Below are 21,045 nucleotides of genomic sequence, written 5' to 3' on the forward strand. Positions count from 1 at the left end.
AGGGAGTTTGTGGAGGAAGAGGAGTTAGCATGGATAAAGGGATGTCAGTCCGTAAGTAATCTGTCATTGTTAGTTTGCCCACCTGTAGGATGTACTAATTCACTTTACAGCTTGTTCTTGGAAACAGTGTTGAGTAACCCCTAGCTGCAATTTAACACAAGCTGAATTTCTTCTTTCTTGTCCCAGCTCATGTTAGCAGGCTGTCTTAGAGGCTTGCTAACAAGTAAACATACCTGTACCTCTCTACAAGCTCTTAAGAGATAAACGGCTTAATAGAGAGCTCTTGAACAGTTATTTAAGCTTAAATAGTTCTTTTGTCACTGTTTATACCTCTAGTGTATTCATAGAGTGTGGCTATGGCTCTTCCTAGCCTTTGTTTTACTAACTTAATCAGGTAATGCTTATCCAATGGCATTGACTTCCATTTCTCTCATACTTCTGACAGCCCTTCCCCACCACTTCTGTCATGGATTTGTCTGCCTTTGTCTTGTCGTGGTTTAAGCTCAGCTGGTAGCTCAGAACCATGCAGCCACTTCATCACTCCTCCCCTTTCCCACTCCCACTCCTGGAGGGATGGGGAGGAGAATCGTAAGAATGCAACTCCCACGGGCTGAGATAAGAACAGTCCAGTAACTAAGGTATAACACAAAACCACTACTGCTACCACCAGTAATAGTAATGAGGGAAATAACAAGGGAAGAGAATACAGCCACTCACCACCTGCTGACCGATACCCATCCCAACTCAAACAGTGATCTAGCCCTTCCAAATAATTCCCCCCAGTTTATATACTGGGCATGACGTGCTGTGGTATGGAATTACCTCTTTGGCTAGTTTGGTTCAGGTGTCCTGTTGCTGCTTCCTCCTGGCTTCCTGTGTCCCTCCTCACTGGCAGAGCATAAGACTGAAAAAATGATTGATCAGAGTAAACATTACTTAGCAACGACTAAAGACATTGGTGTTATCAGCATTGATCTCAGACTAAAGTCAGAAACACAGCTCTGCACCAGCTACTGAGAAGGAGGAAAATAACGGCTACAGCTGAACCCAGGACAGACTTCAACATGATTGGCTGGAATTTTGTGTGAACCATCTACAAAACTTGTTACACAGTGAAAAATACTGTAGCACATAGCTAATGCAAGGCTGGCAGACTTGCTGTGTGTTACATTATGCTCATTCCAAATAGTGTTGTCACTTTTTTTACATTACCTCTGTTGCATCCTTCCTTCCTTGCTGTGTATTGTGCTGTTCATAAAAATTGTCTCTTGCTATCGTGAATCTGTTGCTAATCTGGGTGAGAGATGGCAGATATGCTCTGGTGCAACCAGAGCATCCTTCCTTTTGTTTCTTAGTGGCACATTAGTTAAATAACTGTAGATATTCATATGGTGAGCTTGCCAGTCTCTGCTTGTTATATGGGCTATCGGTATTTTTTTTAATTGCTTTAAAGAAATGCTGCTTACTGTGGAGAAGTAAGATTGTTATCCATCAGGAGATGGTACTTCAGTTTTGCTGTCTGAGATACTAGGTTCTTCATTTCAAGCTGGCACAAGGAATGTTTTTAGTTAAATACTTCCTGACTTTGAGCCATCTGAAGAATCTTCTTTGAGTGCAGTTATCCATTTGCTTTTGGAGCCTTTTATAGTTCCTTACCGCAGCTTAAGTTACAGGTTATGGGTAGTTTTAACATAATTGACTTAATGGAGCTGAATTGCTCAGAATTCCTTTGACTTCAATTACCAGCTCTTTTCATTTATTAAACTTGCCCTTTAGCATTTAAGAAATTTAGGAACAAGATATTCCTTAATTTTTTTTTTCTGTTGCAATTAAAAATCAATTAGCCTATGTTTTCCTAACCTAGGGTTATATTCTAGGAACAGCTCTTCTGTAACATTCTCATTAATTACCGAATTGGTATCTGAAATAATATTGCCTCTATCAGTTCAGAGATTATTTGGTGGAAGAGAAAATCAGTTTGCTTCCTCTTCTGGGAATATATCAGAGCAACATCCTAGGCAATGTTTGTTCTCTGGCTGAACATCATAGGTATAAGGTCTCATAGTAACGTAGTTGTGAAGAATGTTCCCCACTCAAACAACATTTGGAATTTATTTTCCTGGCCCTTAGCAGATGTTGCTTTATACTCTTTTTTTTTCCCTGATTTTGACTTGAATCAGTTTTATTATCCATAGTACCCCCCTTTTTTTTTTTGGAAGCAACATCCTTTGCCTGTTATCTTTCTACATGATTTTTCCTTACCCTGTCTTGGTTGTGTTTTTCAGTTTGCTGTCAGTCATGCGTCATCCAGTTGGTTAAAAAACTGTGCAAGTTCTCTTTTCATGGTGTGTTCTTTTTTGTGAAGATTGCCACTGAGATCAACTCATTATCTGTTCCTAAGAGCTCTTCTTACGCAATATGATTAGGCATATCATTTATACAGAGAAACTCTGTATAAACAGAGAAACTCTGTTTCATAGGCATATCATTTATACAGAGAAACTCTGTATAAACACTTTTTTTTTTTTCCGTAGGTATCCACAGCATTCTGCAGTTTCTCTCTTCAGTCATCAGTGTTCTCTGGGTTTCTTTTCCTGGTAGTGGATGCTTAGAACAATTAAATTGGGATTATTGGTCATAGCATTGGACTCTTCCCCAACCCGTTCTCCACTCTTGATAGCAGCAGTTAATTTATATTACACCTACAATGGAATATATGTATATGAACGTAAGAAATGTTTTATTTGCAAGGATTAAAAATTTTTATGTATGAAGTGTTGATGAGGCCACTTCTGTAGAAGCCTTTACCAAGATCCTAGCTCAGAATAAGTTCTTCATTCAGTGGATGTTGTAGGTATGCAGTTACGGTAAACATAACAAAGTGTGGTTTTCTTTTTGCCAAAGTGATTGATGCTAGGTTAATGCTCCAGTCAAATAGATAAAAGGTTGGTTGTTTACAGCCTCCACTGAAATTTGCAGCAATTTCTCTGTTGTTATCACTTCTGGAATCTGACATCTGTGAAGTGATGTGAGATGTGAAGAGGAAGAGAGTTGCATCTGGGTTTAGGCTACAGTCGTGTCTCACTCATAACTACCTCCTGATCCCTAATGGGTGTTTGCATGCTCTAAGGGGCTGTTTCTTACCATAATGCTGGAAGTAAAGAAATAATAGTAAAAGCAGGTCGAAGGAGGTGATCCTGCCCCTTTGCTCTTGTGAGACCTCACCTGGAGTATCGTGTGCAGTTCTGGTGTCCTCAACATAAGAAGGACATGGAACTGTTGGAACAAGTCCCAGGAGGGCCACGAGGACGATCAGGGGACTGGGGCACCTCCCATATGAAGGAAGGCTGAGAAAGTTGGGGCTGTTCAGCCTGGAGAAGAGAAGGATGTGTGGAGACCACATAGCAGCCTTCCAGTATCTGAAGGGGGCCTATAGGGATGCTGGGGAGGGACTCTTCATTAGGGACTGCAGTGATAGGACAAGGGGTAACAGGTTAAAACTTAAGCAGGGAAAGTTTAGATTGGATATAAGGAGGAAATTCTTTCCTGTTAGGGGGGTGAGGCACTGGAATAGGTTGCCCAGGGAAGTTGTGAATGCTCCATCCCTGGCAGTGTTCAAGACCAGGTTGGACAAGGCCTTGGGTGATATGGTTTAGTGTGAAGTGTCCCTGCCCGTGGCAGGGGGGTTGGAACTTGATGATCTTAAGGTCCTTTCCAATCCGAACTATTCTATGATTTAAAAAAAATTCAACAATGATGCTATTAGGAGGGGAGAAAGGGAAGAAAATAGCTGTTGCTGTGTTGAATGTTGATAATGTTGTTTTAATTTGATTGCTTTAGTTTGATTGAAATAACTTCTAAATGTAGAGGACTAAAAATTGGTCTGACATCTGGGCCAGGTGTTTCTTCTAAAATCTCTGCGAAAAGCAGCTGAGCTCAACAAGAGGGTGTTAAATTGTGAAGATTTAATATATAATGAATCAATTTCCAAGGTGAATTATGCATGTTATGAACTACTGAATTTTTGTACTTGCGTCCTGCGCTCTAATGTAATGATATGGAAGTTTATTTCCAGATGAAAGGAAGCAGCAGTGTGTCTGTTAATTACATTTGTTGTTCTGTATTGTGTGTATTATGACAGATGTGGTTGAAAATTATATTTTGCTGCTTTGTATTTTCCATGCTTTCTTAATGGTGCATTCTTAAGCCACTAGATGGAGGTGTTACTCTGGTTGTGCAGCTCCCTCCTACTAAGCCGTATTTCTTTAAAGGCCATAAAAACGTTACGTTATGCCTATATATGAAGAACAATTGAATTTATTTTTTTTTTCTTTTCACTTTTCCCTTCTCTCCTTATCTAAATTTCTAACGAAAACTATTATTGTTCAGCTGGGGCCTGCGCCTTCACTGTGTCTTTTCAGCCTGCTTGTGTTAGAAGCAGAAGGTTGCCTGATCATACCGAAACTTGTGCATCTATCTGCTTGTTTTATTTTTCTGTTCTATTTTCATAACATCTTTGGATATACTGACCTGTTTTGCCTGGATGAAGATATTTTCTAGAAGGTAATAAATATTTCAAGGGAAATTGCATTCCCACTGAGAGAGGAGGTTAATACCTGTGAGACATCAGAAAACCTGCCATGGAAGAATTCCATTTTGACTGTACCAGCAACAAGAAGCTTAAAGCAGAGCTTGCAATTCATTAGTATCTAGTTAGTTGTGTCACCAGATAACTTCACTGAAATCTAATTTTATTGATAGCTCTGCTTATGAAAAGGCTTATTTCTTAAAGAAAGATATTGATGGAAAAAAAAACATAGATAATAACCCCTGCACTGAACAGATTCTTTTTATCTTAACTTCGATGCTGAGCAGTGGAGCACATTTTTCCACTACTTTGTGTTTGTGCTTGAACTGTTACATATTTAAAAACCTAGAGCATGTATACTTTGTTAGCAGGGGGAAGGGGGAAGAGTTTGCACTAAATTTAGTTAAGAATCTGTAGTACAGGTACCTATTTTGTCGAGTTTGGTGGAAACATGTCGAAGAGAAATTACATGTTCTTAAATTCTTTCAGAGCTCTAGAATGGTAGTATTTTTTATACGTTGTGTTTTAAATGACAGATTCTGAGGGACTGTGTGACACTGTTGTATTCCTAAATAAAGCACATACCCGCTGATGGCAGCTTTGCAATCTGTAGCATTCTGATACTGATATTTTTGGAGGTTGCTAGCTGCAGTCCGTAACTATACCTCGGCCATTTAGCTACTGAAGCCCTCCTTTCCACACGTAGGTTCAGATGATTCCCTGGAAGGTCTGGGATTTATCAGATTTTTCTAATGGCAGGCCTCATAAGTCAGATTGAAGGATCTCAAATAGCATATGAGTCAAAGCATCAACAGCTTTAAAATGTCACAAGTGGGACAGCTGGTCTTGCTAAGGGAAGGCGTGCTAACTCTGGGACAAGTGTTGTTTGAAAATTAGCAGAAAGGGTCAGATTTAATAAAAAAATAAAGAGTATTATGAGATAAACTGATGGTTTTGCTGGTTTTGAACATGACAGTATTCAAATTTCATTAACTTATGAATTGCATTTTAGATCTTGTGCAGTTGAAAATCTAGTAGATGTGCTTATTTGTCTTATGTTGCATGAAGGAACGAAAAATAAACATAGCACCTAATAAATACTGTTGATGGTTGACTGCATTTATTCTCAATCTGACTGTTGAATATATGCATTTGGAGAATCAAAGTGCAGTCCTGCATTTAGCTTGTTTGTGTCTGCTTACACTACTTGATACACTAAACACTGTGTTTTACTGGGTTATGCTATATTTTGAGTGAAATGTTTTGGTGCCTTGTAATTTGTAAATTATACTAGCTGCTCGAGAGGGTATGTAGTGCAAGCCCCTTCTTATCCTGTGCATTATGAAATCTGATACACAGGCTTACTCGTGGCAAGAGATAAAAACAGCAAACAGATCAAACAGTCCACAAGTAAGAAATGACCTTAACAGCATATTGGCAACCATCATTAAGGACTTGGAGACCCACATGGATTAGTTCTAGAGCCCTTTGTATCTCGGGTTTCTGAGCTGTAGGTTGATCTCCAAACCATTCTGAAAATTTCATGCTCCTGACAGCAATGATGAATTGGTGGCCTTAATTTTCTGAGAAGAGCATTACTTAAGACTGAAAAAAAAGTACGATTCCTTTAGTCATATAATAAAATTGTAGTAAAGTATGACTTCTGTTATTGGGGGTTGGAGGGAATGCCTGGGGACTTCACTACTCACTCCAGAAATACTTAAACATGGACAGCTTTACTGTTGCTAGATCATTGTGTAAAAAAAAAAAAAAAAAAAAAAAGCTTTGGAAAGTGAAAATTAAACATCTAGAAATGTTCTGTATATTTAAATGTTTTTAATTTTCCATTTGACTGCCCCCTTTTGTGTTCTTACAAAATTGTAATTCTTTAAAAACAGTGTTTTCCAGTTATTCTTATTAGTAACTCTAGTAAGAAAAATAATGACTAAAAGATGGAATTGGCAAAGACTGCAAAGAGGTAAACAGAGCACTTCTGTGCTGCATGCCAGAAATTATTTTCTCTGCTTGTATAGTTGCAGCTCTATTCAGAAGCCAGCGTGGCTCTTTTGCAACTGAATAACCCTAAGGGTTTCCAAGAACTGAGCAAGCAAGCAAAGAAGAACATGACTATAGATGGAAAAGAGCTAATGCTTAATCCTGCTTATTTACTGTGGGACCTCAGCTCTGTCAGCCAGGTAGGTAAAATCTGTTACAGCATGTAAAGGTGTTACTTAAAAACTGCAAGTAGAGGCTAACTAGTCAATGACAAGGGACATGGGATTTCTTCCAGAAGCTTGGAAGTGTTAAGAATCCAGTATTTATTATGTTGTAAGAAAACATTACAAGAACATTGTCAAATTCTGAAATCAAGGAAGAAGGGGGATGAACAGGGTGATGTTTAATTGAAATTTTCATGTTCTCCACTAAGTGAAAAATTTTGCCCTCTGCTCTGATAAATTTGTGTGCTGTCAAGTCCTGAAAGGCTTAACTGATACTGACTGGCAGATAAGTAGTCTTCGGGGGGAGGGGAGCCTTTATTAAAATGATATCTCCTTCCTGGTATGTTTCTTAAACTTTCTTTTTTTTTTTTTTTTTGCTTTGAAGCATAGTATGTGCTGAGTAAATGCTAGTTTCTTCTCTTACAAAAATTTTGAAGACCTAGAATGCAGATGTTTGCAGTGAAAGGTTTACTTTGCATACTTTTGATGCAAGCAAGGATTTTTAGTTTAGCAACAGGAAATAAAATAACAAGGTGTCTGTTTGAAGATAAGATCTTGTAAAATCTGTTTCTTTCTTTCTCTCCTCCTCCTAGAATGTTAAATTCACAGTAAATGTCAAGTGGCATGAGTAAACTAAACATGCCTTCTCCAGTAAAACCTTCAGTCTGCATCCTGTGAACCTGACTTTTGTAGAGCTTTCCTTCTTAATACAAACCCTGAACTCAAACTTCATACTTCTCCATGTTGAAATTATGCATTATTTTGTAAATGGGTACTTAGCCAATGGATGCTGGTGTTGCTGAGATGTTTTCAGTTATGTTTTTGAGAACACATAAGCTGTGTTACTGTACATACTAGAAAAGGAGAAGATTTATTTACAGTTTGTAGAAGCTGTAGTGAAAATGTTAATTGTTAAATGTTCAAATTTTTTCTTGAGTTTCCTGTTTCAGTTGGTCATACTTCTGTTAGAAATGTTCTTTTTAGGCAGCCTTAATTGTTGTTTTTAGAAGAGGCCATTAAGCTCTCATAAATGGGAGAAGAAACAGATGATACAGCGTCATGTAACCTAATTTTGTTATTTGCCTGACGAGTTTCTAATTAAAACATTTTCTTTTTAATAAAAACACGTGGAAACATTTAGCTATTCCATAGTGACTGTTAGGCTAAGTTTTGTTAATTTTCTCCTGCTTAAAGTCTTTAAAATAAGAGTGGGGGATGATTGAAGAGCTGCTACATCTTGACACTTTCACTGTATCTATATTAGATGACATTTATATATGGCTTATGATGCTATATTCTTGGAAGGCTTCAGCCTCTTAAAACTGGATTTCTGAAAGGTGATGTTACTGATTCAAAATGCATCTTGGCTTTTGGTTAAGGTCAGGAAATAGAGACTAATAATCTCAGGAAAGAAAGAAGACAGGAGGGTGTGGGTTTTTTCCTGGGGTTCTTTCTTCAAGAGCTGGGATCGCACAAGACACTGTTATCTTACAGTGTAGTCAGCAGATATCCTAATGACACTAGGTGGCCGGCCACTGATGTCAGAAGATTGCATTGTTTGCCTTGGTAATGTGGAAGAATATGGTCCTTTAAAAGAATAATGGCACTTGATCAGTGTATTTTGTACTTTCAAATGTCTTAAGTTCTCAAATGTTTATGCCCCCATATGTCAAAGCACACTGTTGTTACCTAGCTGGATCAGAGCCGGAATGTTCTATTTAAAAATCTAAGAAAGGATTTTCTCTTTTTATAGTCTAAACAGGATGAAGATGTTTCTGCCAGCCGTTTTGAAGATAATGAAGAGCTGAGATACTCCTTACGATCAATAGAGAGGCATGCCCCTTGGGTGCGACGTATTTTCATTGTCACTAATGGGCAGATTCCTTCCTGGCTTAACCTGGATAATCCTCGAATAACCATAGTGACACACCAGGTAAAACCCAAACAACAACAACAACAACAAAAAAAATCAAACAAAAACCCCCACCAAAACCCTCAACAAATATACCAGCATGAAAGTGCCACTAGTAAAGATTCCATGATTGCTTTGGAGTGCAGTTATCCTCTTTCAGCCAAAGATTGCATTTATTTGGAAGAAGTAACAGTTACTTCCCCATTTCATCCATATTTTTTTAAACTCCAGTATGTCTTTCTATTTTGGCGAAGCAGATAACTGAATATATATCAAGTCTTTGTTTAGTCCACTTTTCCAAATACTGAAACTTTAGCTAATGTACACCTGTGTCTAATTTCCTTATAAAGTCTATTTCTAAAAACACTCAAGAGGAAAAAAATGTAATCTGAATCCATAAACATTCTCTGAGTACCAGTAACAACCTAGTAAGCTTGCGTTGAGACAGGATGAATTGCAATTACTAGGACTAAGATGATGGCTGCAAAAAAGTAGCTATGCACCCTAAAAATCTTATTTAAAAAGAGAAAGGGAATCCGTCATGCTTTCTGAGTAGGTGAAACAAAAATAATAGCTTCTTACTACAATTTGAGAGTAATTTTGGTATCTGGATGTGCCATAGGAGACCTGAGCAACCTAAACGGTAACAAGATACTGATTCAACTTCTGTTGCTGTCTGCTTCTGAAGTTACTCAAAAGAGATGAAAGAATCTTGACATGCTGAATGCTGGAACACATTCAACTTGCTTGAAATTTTGTGCAGCCTGTACCATTTGAGAATTATAAATATCTGTACACTGGGCTGAGCCAGTACATGGTGGAAGAGGAGTTTGTGTTTTTGCATTGAACCAGGTGCAGTTTCTTAGTTAAGCAGCAGACCTGAAAATGGTTTTGTGTGGGGAAAATGAATAGCAAAGTTTTTGTTTTTGCTAAAATATTTTCACTTTTCTTTCTGTCCTTCATATCTTTCCTTGTTCTAAGAAATTTTTGTTACTTTTTTTAGTAGATAAATGTCATGTATCTGGTGTACCTGGCCTTTTATGGTTTGGGCTTTTTCATGTATTTTTGCCTTCTGAAACTGCTTTGTGTTACTGGGGCTTCTTTGTTTTAGGAAATCTTTCAGAATGTGAGTCATTTGCCTACCTTCAGTTCACCAGCTATTGAAAGTCACATTCATCGTATCAGTGGCCTCTCTCAGAAGTTTATTTATCTCAACGATGATGTTATGTTTGGGAAAGATGTTTGGCCTGATGATTTTTACAGTCACTCTAAAGGTCAGAAGGTAAGCCATTATCACAGGATTTTTTATTTCCCCAGAAGCAGATGTACAACTTTTCTATGGCAATGTAATGTAATGCAAATCAAGGAAATCAAAGAAATGCTACTTTGAAAGGGAGATCAAATATAAGATTTTCTTTTGCTTCCCCACTCCTCCTTTTACCTCTAAAGATTTGTTGTTCTTAACTAGACAATTGTTAGCAAAAAATGCGGGGCGGGGAGGCTCTGTCTCTTTCTGTATGCGTGGGTTGCAGAATCACTTTTTTTCCATATATGCTCACAGGTTTCTGGTGGTATAATGGTTTCTCTGTCAGGCTTCATGCTTTAGTTTCAGTGTCATTCTCTAATTCTGCCACTTCCTGTTGAAGCACTGGTAAGACTGATGTGGTGTTTGGCAGCTGTCAGTCTTCCCTCCCTTGTAAATTCTTTTAGTGGGAAATATTCAAAGCAAAACAGAATCAATTCTTCTGTGGGAACACAGAGGACAGATTGCATTCAAAATTTACCATTAATTACCTCTGTTCCAGACACCCAAGTATCTTTGCCCATTCTAAATATAATAATATACATAACTACTAAAAGATATATTGTTGCGTGTTCATGAACATCAAGTTTTTCAACAGACACTTTATAAAAAACTGGGGTTCAGCTGAGGAAACATTAATAATAGCTGTGCATAAGGACTCTGGTTGCCAGCAGAATTTTAATCCATGAACTTGATCTACAAGAGTGACATCGAGCAAGAAATCGGATTTGTATTTATTATTTATATTAAAGCAATAAGTACACAAGATGCTAGAGACCATGGAATTAATTCATGCAGGCACATGTGAACACTTGTGCACACACACAGAAAGGTTGTACGAAATTAGTTTAAACTACCCTAAAATTACTGTTTCAGTAGTTGAGGACATTAGGAGGCTTTTAATCACTTTAAATCCTTCTGTGTGCATATAATTATAAAATCATATTGTTCCAGCATTTTTGTTGTTCTTCAGTTATTCCTCTGAGTTATGATGATAAAGTCAGCTTAGATGCAGTGTTGTTTGAAACACTTGCTGATCAGGTTATCACAATAGGAAATGTGCTGCTAAAATGTTGAAGCAGTAAGGCCTGAAGGAAAGTGTGTATGGTTTTTAATGTCTCCCCAGTTGAAAATACACCCCCACACTTTTTTTTTATCTTGTCTAATTCTTAGAATTATTTAAGTCATAGAGAGCCAGATGCTTTAGGGATTATGTTCAACATGTGCTGCTAATCTCATGACTGGTTCGTAATAAAGAAACCTTTTGAGGCAGGAGAATAAGTGGACTGCAAAGCTATTTCAGAGTTTAAGTTCACCCTTCTTACCTGAAAATAATATTTTATCTTTTGTCACTGGAATACATTTGCAGAAGTAGATCTGGGGAGTCCTGCTTTCTCTTTCTGGCCATCACTGTCTTGTTGTATGGCCTTGGGAATTCTTCAGTTTTTCCTTGTGTTTGAAAGAGAGAACATTTATTTCCAGGTGATAGTGTTTAAATGCTATTTGTAAAGCTTTGTGAATACTTAAGGCACTGGCAGGAGTTATTTTAAGCCTCTGTATTCCAAGAAGCAAGCTCAGCTGACTTTTATTTGCCAGTCCCTGTCTCAGGCTATAATGTTGTTCCAGGTTTACTTGACTTGGCCTGTGCCAAACTGTGCTGAGGGATGTCCTGGCTCATGGATTAAAGATGGTTACTGTGATAAAGCCTGTAATAACTCAGCATGTGATTGGGATGGAGGTGATTGCATTGGTAAGGCAGCAATGTTAAATTTAGAAAAAGTGAACTGTTTGTTTTTTCCTACATAAATAATTCTGAAATTTGTCATTCCATAACTACAAAATTTGCTTCCCTTAACAGTAATAATAAAGTTGGCTTACAGATGAAACCCTTGTTTCTTGCAAGTTACAAATGTCTATGGAAAATGATAGCAAATAGTAGGGCATATAAAATCTTTCTTTGGGTACCAAGTTTGACTATCTGAGAAAAAAAGGTTTTTAAATTTAAAAAAAAGTATAATATATATACAATATTATGTAGTATTTGGACTCAGAATCCAAATAGTAACAGGATTGTGAAGCTGCACTATTAGTTTCTAGATCAGATTTTCAGGACTGCGAGGTAGGAAAATGAAGTGGTACTTGAGTGAGAAAATGATACCACTGTCGGGGGCTATAAGGTCAAGACTATAAACACAAGAAATAATAAATCAGTTTCCTTCCTGCCTCTTTGAAGTTAAGAGAAAATATGTTGAAGATTTTCTTGCAATTTTAAGTCGGTTCCTAAACTTCTACAGTGAGGTGGTGCTTACTATAGATTTTATGGTAACTCAGAGAGGTCTAGTTAGCATTTGCCCCATTTTAATTTCACTGGTGATAAATAAGATTGTCAACTTCAGTCTGCTTTAATACTGTGGCTTAAAATGTGCCTTTCTTCATGAATAAAGATTTCAGATGACTGGGTTTCTTTCTTTTTTTTCCTTCTATCCCTGTAGGTAACAGTGGGGGTAGTCGCTATGTTGCTGGTGCAGGTGCAGTTGGAGGTATCGGGAATGGACCACCGTGGCAATTTGGTGCAGGCATAAGTGGTGTTTCATACTGTAACCAGGGCTGTGCTAATTCCTGGCTAGCAGACAAGTTCTGTGATCAGGCCTGCAATGTCCTCTCCTGTGGATTCGATGCTGGTGACTGTGGCCAAGGTAGGTATTACACATTTCTGATGAGCTTGCTGTAGGGATTCTCTTGAATTGCCTAACCTTTTTTGTTCATCATTACTCTTGGATTGGGCTAAGATATCTCCTACAGCATCATGGAAAAAATCTGCTAGCAGCTGAAAAGTCAGATGCTTCTTATATTCACTAATCACAAACTGAATCAATATATATATATATACTGCTTTATTTAATGAAACAGATACCAAGCATAGGTAGGGTGGTCGATATTTTATGCAGCAGCAAGCATCAAACTCCTTGCCTCAAGAGGCTTACATTTTAAACAGAGAAATTACATTTCAGCTATGCAAACAGTGTTTACTAGAGTAAGGACAGGTGACTTGATGCCTGTAGTGGTTAAGAAATTTAAAGAACTCTTTGATGCTGACAGTGTGAGTTCTAGTCTAGGCTCTTGCCAAAGACTACTTTCAGTAACCTGTGAAGTTGTCTGAAGTTTATTTTGTTACATAAGACTGGGAGGAGTGAATGAAGCGATTGAGAATGCTGTCAGGTATAGGCAGGGGACAGAAATGAAAGAACTTGGCCTTTTTGGAAGACTAGAGCGCCCCCTGCATCTCAGCTCAGACAGATCAATTACTGGCAGTTCCCTTGATGGCAGTGAGGTTTTGTTCATGTGAGAGTTACTGATAATCTCTCGTGTGCTGTGGGAGGGAGAAGTTCATTTCAGCCTGTCTGATTTGGAAGCCTCAGAGATGCTGTGCAGCAGTGAAATCCAGCTGTTGTAACATTCATCTACTAAAATGTGCCAAAAATCTATGGGCATGTAATCTATGGCAAAAAGTACAGGCATGTTACTTATGACTGATACATAAATTTCAGTGATGTGTGATAATGAGCCGCTTAAGCTCTTCAGGTGGAAACTGAAAGAGGGTTAAATTATACCGGCTTTTAGAATTATCGCTGGAATGTCTGGCAACTTAATATATTCGAATATGTTCTAGTCAGTTTTATTAAAGATAGGTGAGCAAGAAAATGGAGGCTACAGTAAGTATTCTTTCACAAAGCTGTCTCCCTGCTAATGTAGTGAATCTAGTTGGGATATTACACTTCAAAAAAAACCCAAAAGACTGAAAGCTTAGTGTCAGACTGCAGACTGACAGAAATTTGTTTCTTGTTTTTTTTTTCCCAGATCACTTTGAAGAGATGTACAAGGTGACGCTTCAGCTTAATCAGACCTACTATGTTATTCCCAAAGGTGAATGTCTGCCCTACTTCAGCTTCAGTGAAATAGCCAAGAAAGGAATTGAGGGTTCGTATAGTGATAATCCAATTATCCGACATGCTTCAGTTGCTAACAAATGGAAGACTATCCACCTCATAATGCATAGTGGCATGAATACAACTGTGATCTATTTTAACCTTACATTTCTAAATAAAAATGATGAAGAATTTAAAATGCAGGTAGCTGTTGAAGCTGATACTAGAGAGGAACCAAAACCGAACACAACTTCCACACAAAAATTGAACTCTGATTTTAAAACTGTAACTTCCATACCAGAAGCTGAAATGATATTTGAAGATATTCCTGAAGAAAAACGCTTTCCAAGAGTGAGGAGACGTCGAAATGGCACAAAAGAGATTATACATGAAGAGGTGATAATACCATCAGTAAACATTTCTCTCCTTCCTGAAGATGTTCAACTAGCATTGCAGAAACTGGACTTAAAACTATTAAATGGTGATATCACTCAGAAAGGATTTAACCTATCCAAGGCTGCTCTCCTGAGACCTTTCCAGTTCTTAACTACAGTAAAGAGTATCATAGACCTGGAAAAGAAGGTAGTGCATAATCGGTCAGAAGATCAGAAGAACCATGCCAGCTGGCAGAAGCCTTCTAAAGATGTAAACAATGGTAAAATAAAACCAGTTAAAGCAAATGAAGAAGTTCCTTCAAGACTTAAAGGAATAGAAGAAAATGTTGTAACAGTGAACACAAACCAACCTATATATAAAGTCAAGTCAAAATCCACACTTCTCTCCCAGGCCATGGGAAATAAAAGTGAAACTCGAGAAAAAGTACTGAATGCGCTCATATTAAGGGAAACCCAGAAATCAAAACATACTGTGAATTTAGATACTGGAGAAGATGCACAAGGAATGGAAGGAGGAAAAGGGCATTTGCAGATAGATACAGATGTAAAAGAGAGGCCAGTGGGAAGAAAACTACAGTCCTATGCTGGAAGTTACCAAGGCTTTTTGCCATGGGAGAAAAAGAAGTACTTCCAGGACCTACTAGATGTGAGTATCTTAATGTCATTGCTTATTGGAATACTTGCATCTTTCTGCATTTAATGGAATACTTCCAGTGCGATCTATACATTTGGAATGTGTCTTGCCTTTGAGGCAATTACGAGTTGTTTTTGTTTTTTTTTTTTTTCAAAGCTTCTTTTGATTTTTTTCATGTAAAATCTATTTTATGATCTGGGCCTCTCTTAGCTAGGTGAATAGCTTTCTGTTCCCTTTCTACTGCCTTTTTGTTGTTGTTGTTGTCATATTCTCTTTTTATTCATTATATGTTGGCACAGTGCTATTGTTCAGATGTATATAGCACTACAACTGAAACCTTAAATTTTGTTTTGAATGTATTTATGCAAATATGGATCCAGTTTATTAAAAGAAAAAGTAAAGAAATGTGTATAATGGTCACTACTTGAGTTCTGAAATTTAAATTGAAAGTCTGCCAACAAAACTGAATATCCAGACCGTGTCAAGAAAACAATGCAGGAAGCTTCCTCTGCTTCCAGCCAAAGCATTTAGGCAGTTTTGAAAACCTCTAGAACATAAGGTAGATAACAGTGCTTCATTTGTTAGCAACTGCCTCGCACTATGCCAAATAGTGAAGGGGCAGTATTTTTAACAGTAACTTTTTCTGTTCATCTGAGATTGGATTTTGCATGCGGAATCTTCATATTTACAGGATTTCAGTTATTCCAATACGGATGAATAATTAAAAAAGGTGATATTACAAATAAATCTGATGGCAAACAGGTTAGGACCTGGCGGAAATGTCATTTTTTTTTTCTGTCTGCTTAATGTTTTTGTTCTTTTAGGTAATGTAACTTTGATTTCTACTTGTCCTGCTGTTTAGGAAGAAGAGTCATTACTCAAACAAATGTCATACTTTACTGATGGCAAATATTTTGGAAGGCAGCTGAAAGATACATTTGCTGATTCCCTTCGATATGTAAATAAACTTTTAAACAGCAAATTTGGATTTACATCTCGAAAAGTCCCTGCTCATATGCCTCATATGATTGACCGCACTGTTATGCAAGAGCTACAGGATATGTGAGTATGTCTGTGTTTGTAATAATGTAAAACTCCAGGTAATTCCACCTTTCAGTTGATGCTTTGCTATAGCTATTTCCAGTGTATTGATGGGTACTCATTAAAATTACATTTAGCAAAAGGAAATGGGGAATTTATTACAACATGACAGTTGTGTTAACATAAAGAGACTTTTGAGGACCTCTTAAAATTCTGGTTGAGAATGTATTTTTAGGTAAGGAATGTTTTGCTTTAAGAAACTGGATTACTAAATTAGTTTATATTCTTACGTAGGTTTCCTGAAGAGTTTGACAAGACATCATTTCACAAAGTGCGGCACTCAGAAGATATGCAGTTTGCTTTTTCATATTTCTATTATCTTATGAGTGCAGTTCAGCCACTGAACATTTCTCAGATCTTCGATGAGGTTGATACAGACCAGTCAGGCATTTTGTCTGACAGAGAGATTCGCACGTTGGCCACAAGAATCCATGAATTACCATTAAGTTTGCAGGTACTCTTTCCTTACCAGTAACTTCTTGAGTAACTTCAGTTTTACAGTCCAAACCTGTTAAAATGAGTCAGATCTTTATTTATCTTTGCTTATAGTTTCTGTAACATTTGGCAATTCTTAAATTTTACCTGGATATAATAAAAATGTTCTACCTTAACACTATTCTATGGAGTCAACAGTTAAACTGAGTTCTAGCAGCATCAGAAAAATGGATCACTGATGTCAGAGTTCAAGAAAGCAGGTAGCGTGAGTTTGTCAGGAAAGCTGTTCACTGGTAAAAGTCACTGTGAAGAGTGGGATCCTGCTGTGCTTGCTCTTGCTCTTGCCCTTGCCCTTGCCGTAGTAAACCACTTCTTGCCCTGAGGAACTTGTGGCCTAAAGAAAGAACTGAGAAAAAGGGTAGCAAAGAACTCATACTATGACCATATACAAACCCTCACACTTTTGTTTCTTTAGGAACCTGATAAATAGAGACATAGTCTTTGTAGGACTTACTTTGTAGGACAGTCGGTGGAGAATGAAGTGTACTATCTCTGCTTTACAGAGAGGAATTAGCACAAAACAAATAATTTGTTCTTGAAACACCACAAAAATCATTGGCGTAGCTGGAACACAGCCTTGCTTTAGTGTGTTCCTGGCCTTGGTCAGAAAATCATCTTCCTGTCCTTCCAATTCACTTTTCTGTTTGTTTGCTCAATTTGGGATTTAATATGCCATTGCTGGTTTGGGAATTTTGTACTGTCCTGACATCATCAGTAAAGGGGTGTTTTTCATTTAAAAATGAAAATGACATTGTCATGCTTTATCTAGTCTCAGTTCAGCTATGCATTTCCTGTTCAGATGTATGGGGAGTCACACTGACATCAGCAGTTACTGAATTGGGTGCTATTGAATATTAAGTCTTCAGTTTTTGACAGTAGCATGAAAATTTCTTTTGTAGATACCATATGCCTGCGCACCCTAGATTTTTAGAACTATGTCAGTGAGAAAACAGGATTCTTTTTTTTTTTAACCTCCTTTTCTTTCTGTTAGGATTTGACTGGTCTAGAGCAAATGCTAATAAATTGCTCTAAAGCTCTGCCTGCCAACATCACTCAGATACATATTATTCCACCAACTCAGGAAGCATATTATGATCCCAATCTGGTAAGAAACATTGGTCTCAAAAGATGCTTGGTTTCTTTTCTGAGCGTGTATTGACTGTGCTGGTTTGTTTTTGTGTTTACAAAAATTTCTACTTGTATGTACATGATGTAAGTGTTAGAAAATGAAAATTTTACAGGCTACTTCCTAACTTAAAAAGACATTCATTTGCTTCAGAAACAGAGAAAAAGGAGCTGTAGAATATTGTTTTATATGGGATTCAAAAAGTCATCGTTAGGAAAATTCACTGATGTGAACAAAAAAAGACAGTAAGCCTTTTGACTAGAATTTTCTGATAAGTCTTTATCTGAATTATAACCCCTGTTTTTAAAAACAAAACAAAATCCAAAAAGCCCCTAAAACCATCAGATGGATGGATTCTTAAGAGGTTGCTTCCGATCTAAACCATTTTGTGAAAAGTGAGGTCTTAAAACCAGATGTTCCTTAAGATTTAAGTCCTTATTTTCATTTTAGTGGTTAAATTCTCATTAAAACCTGCTGGAATGTAGGAATCTAGCATCTTCAAATCTGATATGAATGATTTTTTTTTTTACAATGAGAATTTAATTCCTGCATCAACCTATGCATTTGAAAAAATATGTGTGTACTCTGCTAAATTGATGACCTGGTGCTCTCTCACTTCAAATTAATACTGTATCAAAGCAAAAGTCATTTTGGTGAGTACAGATCATATTGGTGAGTATAACTTCTGGGTAGTATTTCTGGGTATATTATTGATCTCCAACACATGCAAATTATAATACAGAGATCTACAATGCATGTGTAGATAAATGTGTATGGACATGGACTTTTTTTCTTTTTATTTCTTCCCTCTGGACATCAGTCCTGCCTTGTATTCTTACCAGGTTATATTACAAGGTTATAAAAAGATTTTCCCTTAAGTCTGAATTCCAGCAAAGTTCTACATAAAGTCATTCTGTTCAGTCAGATTTTAAGAAATGGAAGTGTGAATTTGAGAGCCCTGCACAGTCTGAAAACATTACATCCAATATAGCTTGCCTTCATTTTGTCTTTTTATGCCTCTCAATTCAAACTGAGAAATTCTGTGAAGTAAAAACTTTCAAAAGTAATAATAAAGGATGGCTGCCATGAATATGTTTTAAGGTTGGGTTAAAAATAGTCTCAGTGGTTGGTGACAGTGTCAAATTACTTTAACATTTTTGGAGAGTTAGTAAAATATTACTAATCTAAGCAGTAATGCCCAGTGTACTAACAATATCTGTCAGGTCAGATAGTCACAAAATAGCATTTGTGCTTAGCACAAAGGCCTAATTTATTTTTCTGTTGTCTGCCACAGCTATATTTCTTAGAATGAGTCTACTATGACAGAAATATACCTTGAGAACAGGGATTTTACTTTCCAGAGTAGTTTCATCATAGGCTGCGATAGAAATAAGGCCTTGTCTGTATCAGCTGCTCTGCAGAGTTTGCCTGGCCAGTGTGACTGCTGGCCTCTGCCAGAGGAATGTCAAAGGCAGCTGTCAAATGAGCTAGAATTTCTGAATATCTTACTGACGATGAAATTTAGAAGTTGCAATATTTTTGCAACAAACAATCTGTATTTTTCATATAATATTTGTATGCATAGGAAATTGTGATATGATGCACCTGTATCTTTTTGGTTTTGTTTTATTTGGTTTTCCCTTCAATGGTTGATCAAGAAATTATCGCTTTTCATTCCAGGAGAGTAAAGCATATGCAGGCCTTCCTAGCTGTAACAGAACTTTTCTACAAAGTACATCTTTATAACAGACTAATTTTCAATAACCTATAATCTAAACAATCGGTTGTTTGGGTTTTTTCAGCCTCCAGTAACAAAAAACTTAGTAACCAATTGCAAACCTGTGACTGACAGGATTCGTAAGGCATACAAGGACAAAAACAAATACAGGTATGTTGTTAACAGTATGTTGTTTCAGTGCTAGATTCTGTAAAGCAGTAAGAAGAGATAAATACGTACATGTTAAAAAATTGTATGTTAACATATCTTAGCTCCATTTAACAGTGAAATTGAAGAAACATACTGATATCTGCTAATGTTTCATTTTTCAGAATGATGTGATTTTTTTTTTTCATAATTTCTTACGTAGTTGTCTAAATATTTCCATGCTACTTCTGTCATTGGACCAGATCCTAATTTCTGTTGTACCATAGTCAGCCCGAGTATCTTTAGATGTCTGTATAAATTGACTATATGTAGTGAGTGAGGGCATTCAAAGTAGCATAAACAGGAGAAAAGAGTCTGTTCTGTACCTAGAAGTCGTAAATCTGCTTCATCCTTCTTTCTGCTGATGCTTAAAAAGAGAAAAGCACTTTTAACACTACCTTGTAGGTTTCCTGAAAGGAGGAGAAGTGACACAGAGGTAGGGAGGCAAGAAAAGGGTTTCCATCCTGTTTTGGAAAGGGCAGGACAAACCATGATCATGACCATAGCTTTGTTTGAATAATTGTATTTACATAGATCTGCCTGAGATCAAGTTCTCTCATATCTTTTCTGAGACCTGCAAACCAATTGCATGCCACTGAGGCTGTTTGCTGGTATGGAGCTTACTGTCTTGTCTTCTGCCCATCACCTTACCAGAAGTTGCCCCAGGAGGGACTACAAAGCCAAATAAAGCTGTAGAATGAAAGAAAATTACAGGTGCTGCTTAGGGCAGCTTTTGGACATTATTATACATTAATACATAGCACTTCAAGTTGTGCTGTAAGCCTTATAAATAATTCCCTTCCCGGGGGAGAGTGTAGGTTAAAACTGAAAAGCTGATGCAACACATGAGATTGACAAATGTTGGAGTGGGGGCAAGAATTTGCTGTACTTAAACTGATTGCTAGTAATGTATTTATATCATTAGGATATATGCTCCTCTTTTGTTCTGTTGAGCTCTAATACTAAATTAATTTTGTGAGCTTTATAAATGCAGTAGGTTCTCAGGCGAGACTTCAAGAACAGGAGGGTTATTTTCTTGTAGCAAGATAAGAAGGGTGAACAATGTGGTACCTCAAGTAAGACAGCTACACTGGGGTCAAATGCTCCTTCAAACTCAAGACATCCTTCAGAAATGATATTATACTTCTGCATTTCATATACTTGGTTTGTTTGCTATTGATTACATGGGTTAGAGGTTTTCTTTGTATTTAATTTTGTAGTATTATATACTCTCTGTAATTCTAAGATTTTTCTGGGGTTGGTGATTGGAAAAGAAGAATGTTTTCTCATATCTGAAGAGTAATTATAAATTGCAATTCTGAATTTTGTTTAAAATACAAAACAAGTAAATAGTATGGTGTTATGATTACTCTCAGCTCGACTGTTGCTTTTATGCCAAAATTCGTAATTTATATACTTTGC

The 21,045-nt window shown here is 37.1% G+C and overlaps 1 protein-coding gene across 3 annotated transcripts in view; it reads left to right on the forward strand.

The window, feature by feature from the left end:
- Positions 1 to 21,045, forward strand: part of GNPTAB (N-acetylglucosamine-1-phosphate transferase subunits alpha and beta) — a 45,280-nt gene that overhangs the window by 14,500 nt on the left and 9,735 nt on the right. For all 3 annotated transcript variants that reach the window (XM_057420600.1, XM_057420601.1, XM_057420602.1), the window contains 10 exons: positions 6,622 to 6,783; positions 8,561 to 8,740; positions 9,831 to 10,001; positions 11,649 to 11,772; positions 12,515 to 12,718; positions 13,881 to 14,989; positions 15,840 to 16,039; positions 16,313 to 16,532; positions 17,565 to 17,678; positions 19,502 to 19,587. In XM_057420600.1, the coding sequence (XP_057276583.1) occupies positions 6,622 to 6,783; positions 8,561 to 8,740; positions 9,831 to 10,001; positions 11,649 to 11,772; positions 12,515 to 12,718; positions 13,881 to 14,989; positions 15,840 to 16,039; positions 16,313 to 16,532; positions 17,565 to 17,678; positions 19,502 to 19,587 (2,570 nt within the window). The remainder of the gene's footprint in view (positions 1 to 6,621; positions 6,784 to 8,560; positions 8,741 to 9,830; positions 10,002 to 11,648; positions 11,773 to 12,514; positions 12,719 to 13,880; positions 14,990 to 15,839; positions 16,040 to 16,312; positions 16,533 to 17,564; positions 17,679 to 19,501; positions 19,588 to 21,045) is intronic.

This window comes from Pezoporus wallicus, unplaced genomic scaffold (genome assembly GCF_028554395.1).
Source record: "Pezoporus wallicus isolate ANWC-B61680 ecotype Strahan unplaced genomic scaffold, APGP_CSIRO_Pwel_v1 contig_2871, whole genome shotgun sequence".
Lineage (NCBI taxonomy): Eukaryota > Metazoa > Chordata > Aves > Psittaciformes > Psittacidae > Pezoporus > Pezoporus wallicus.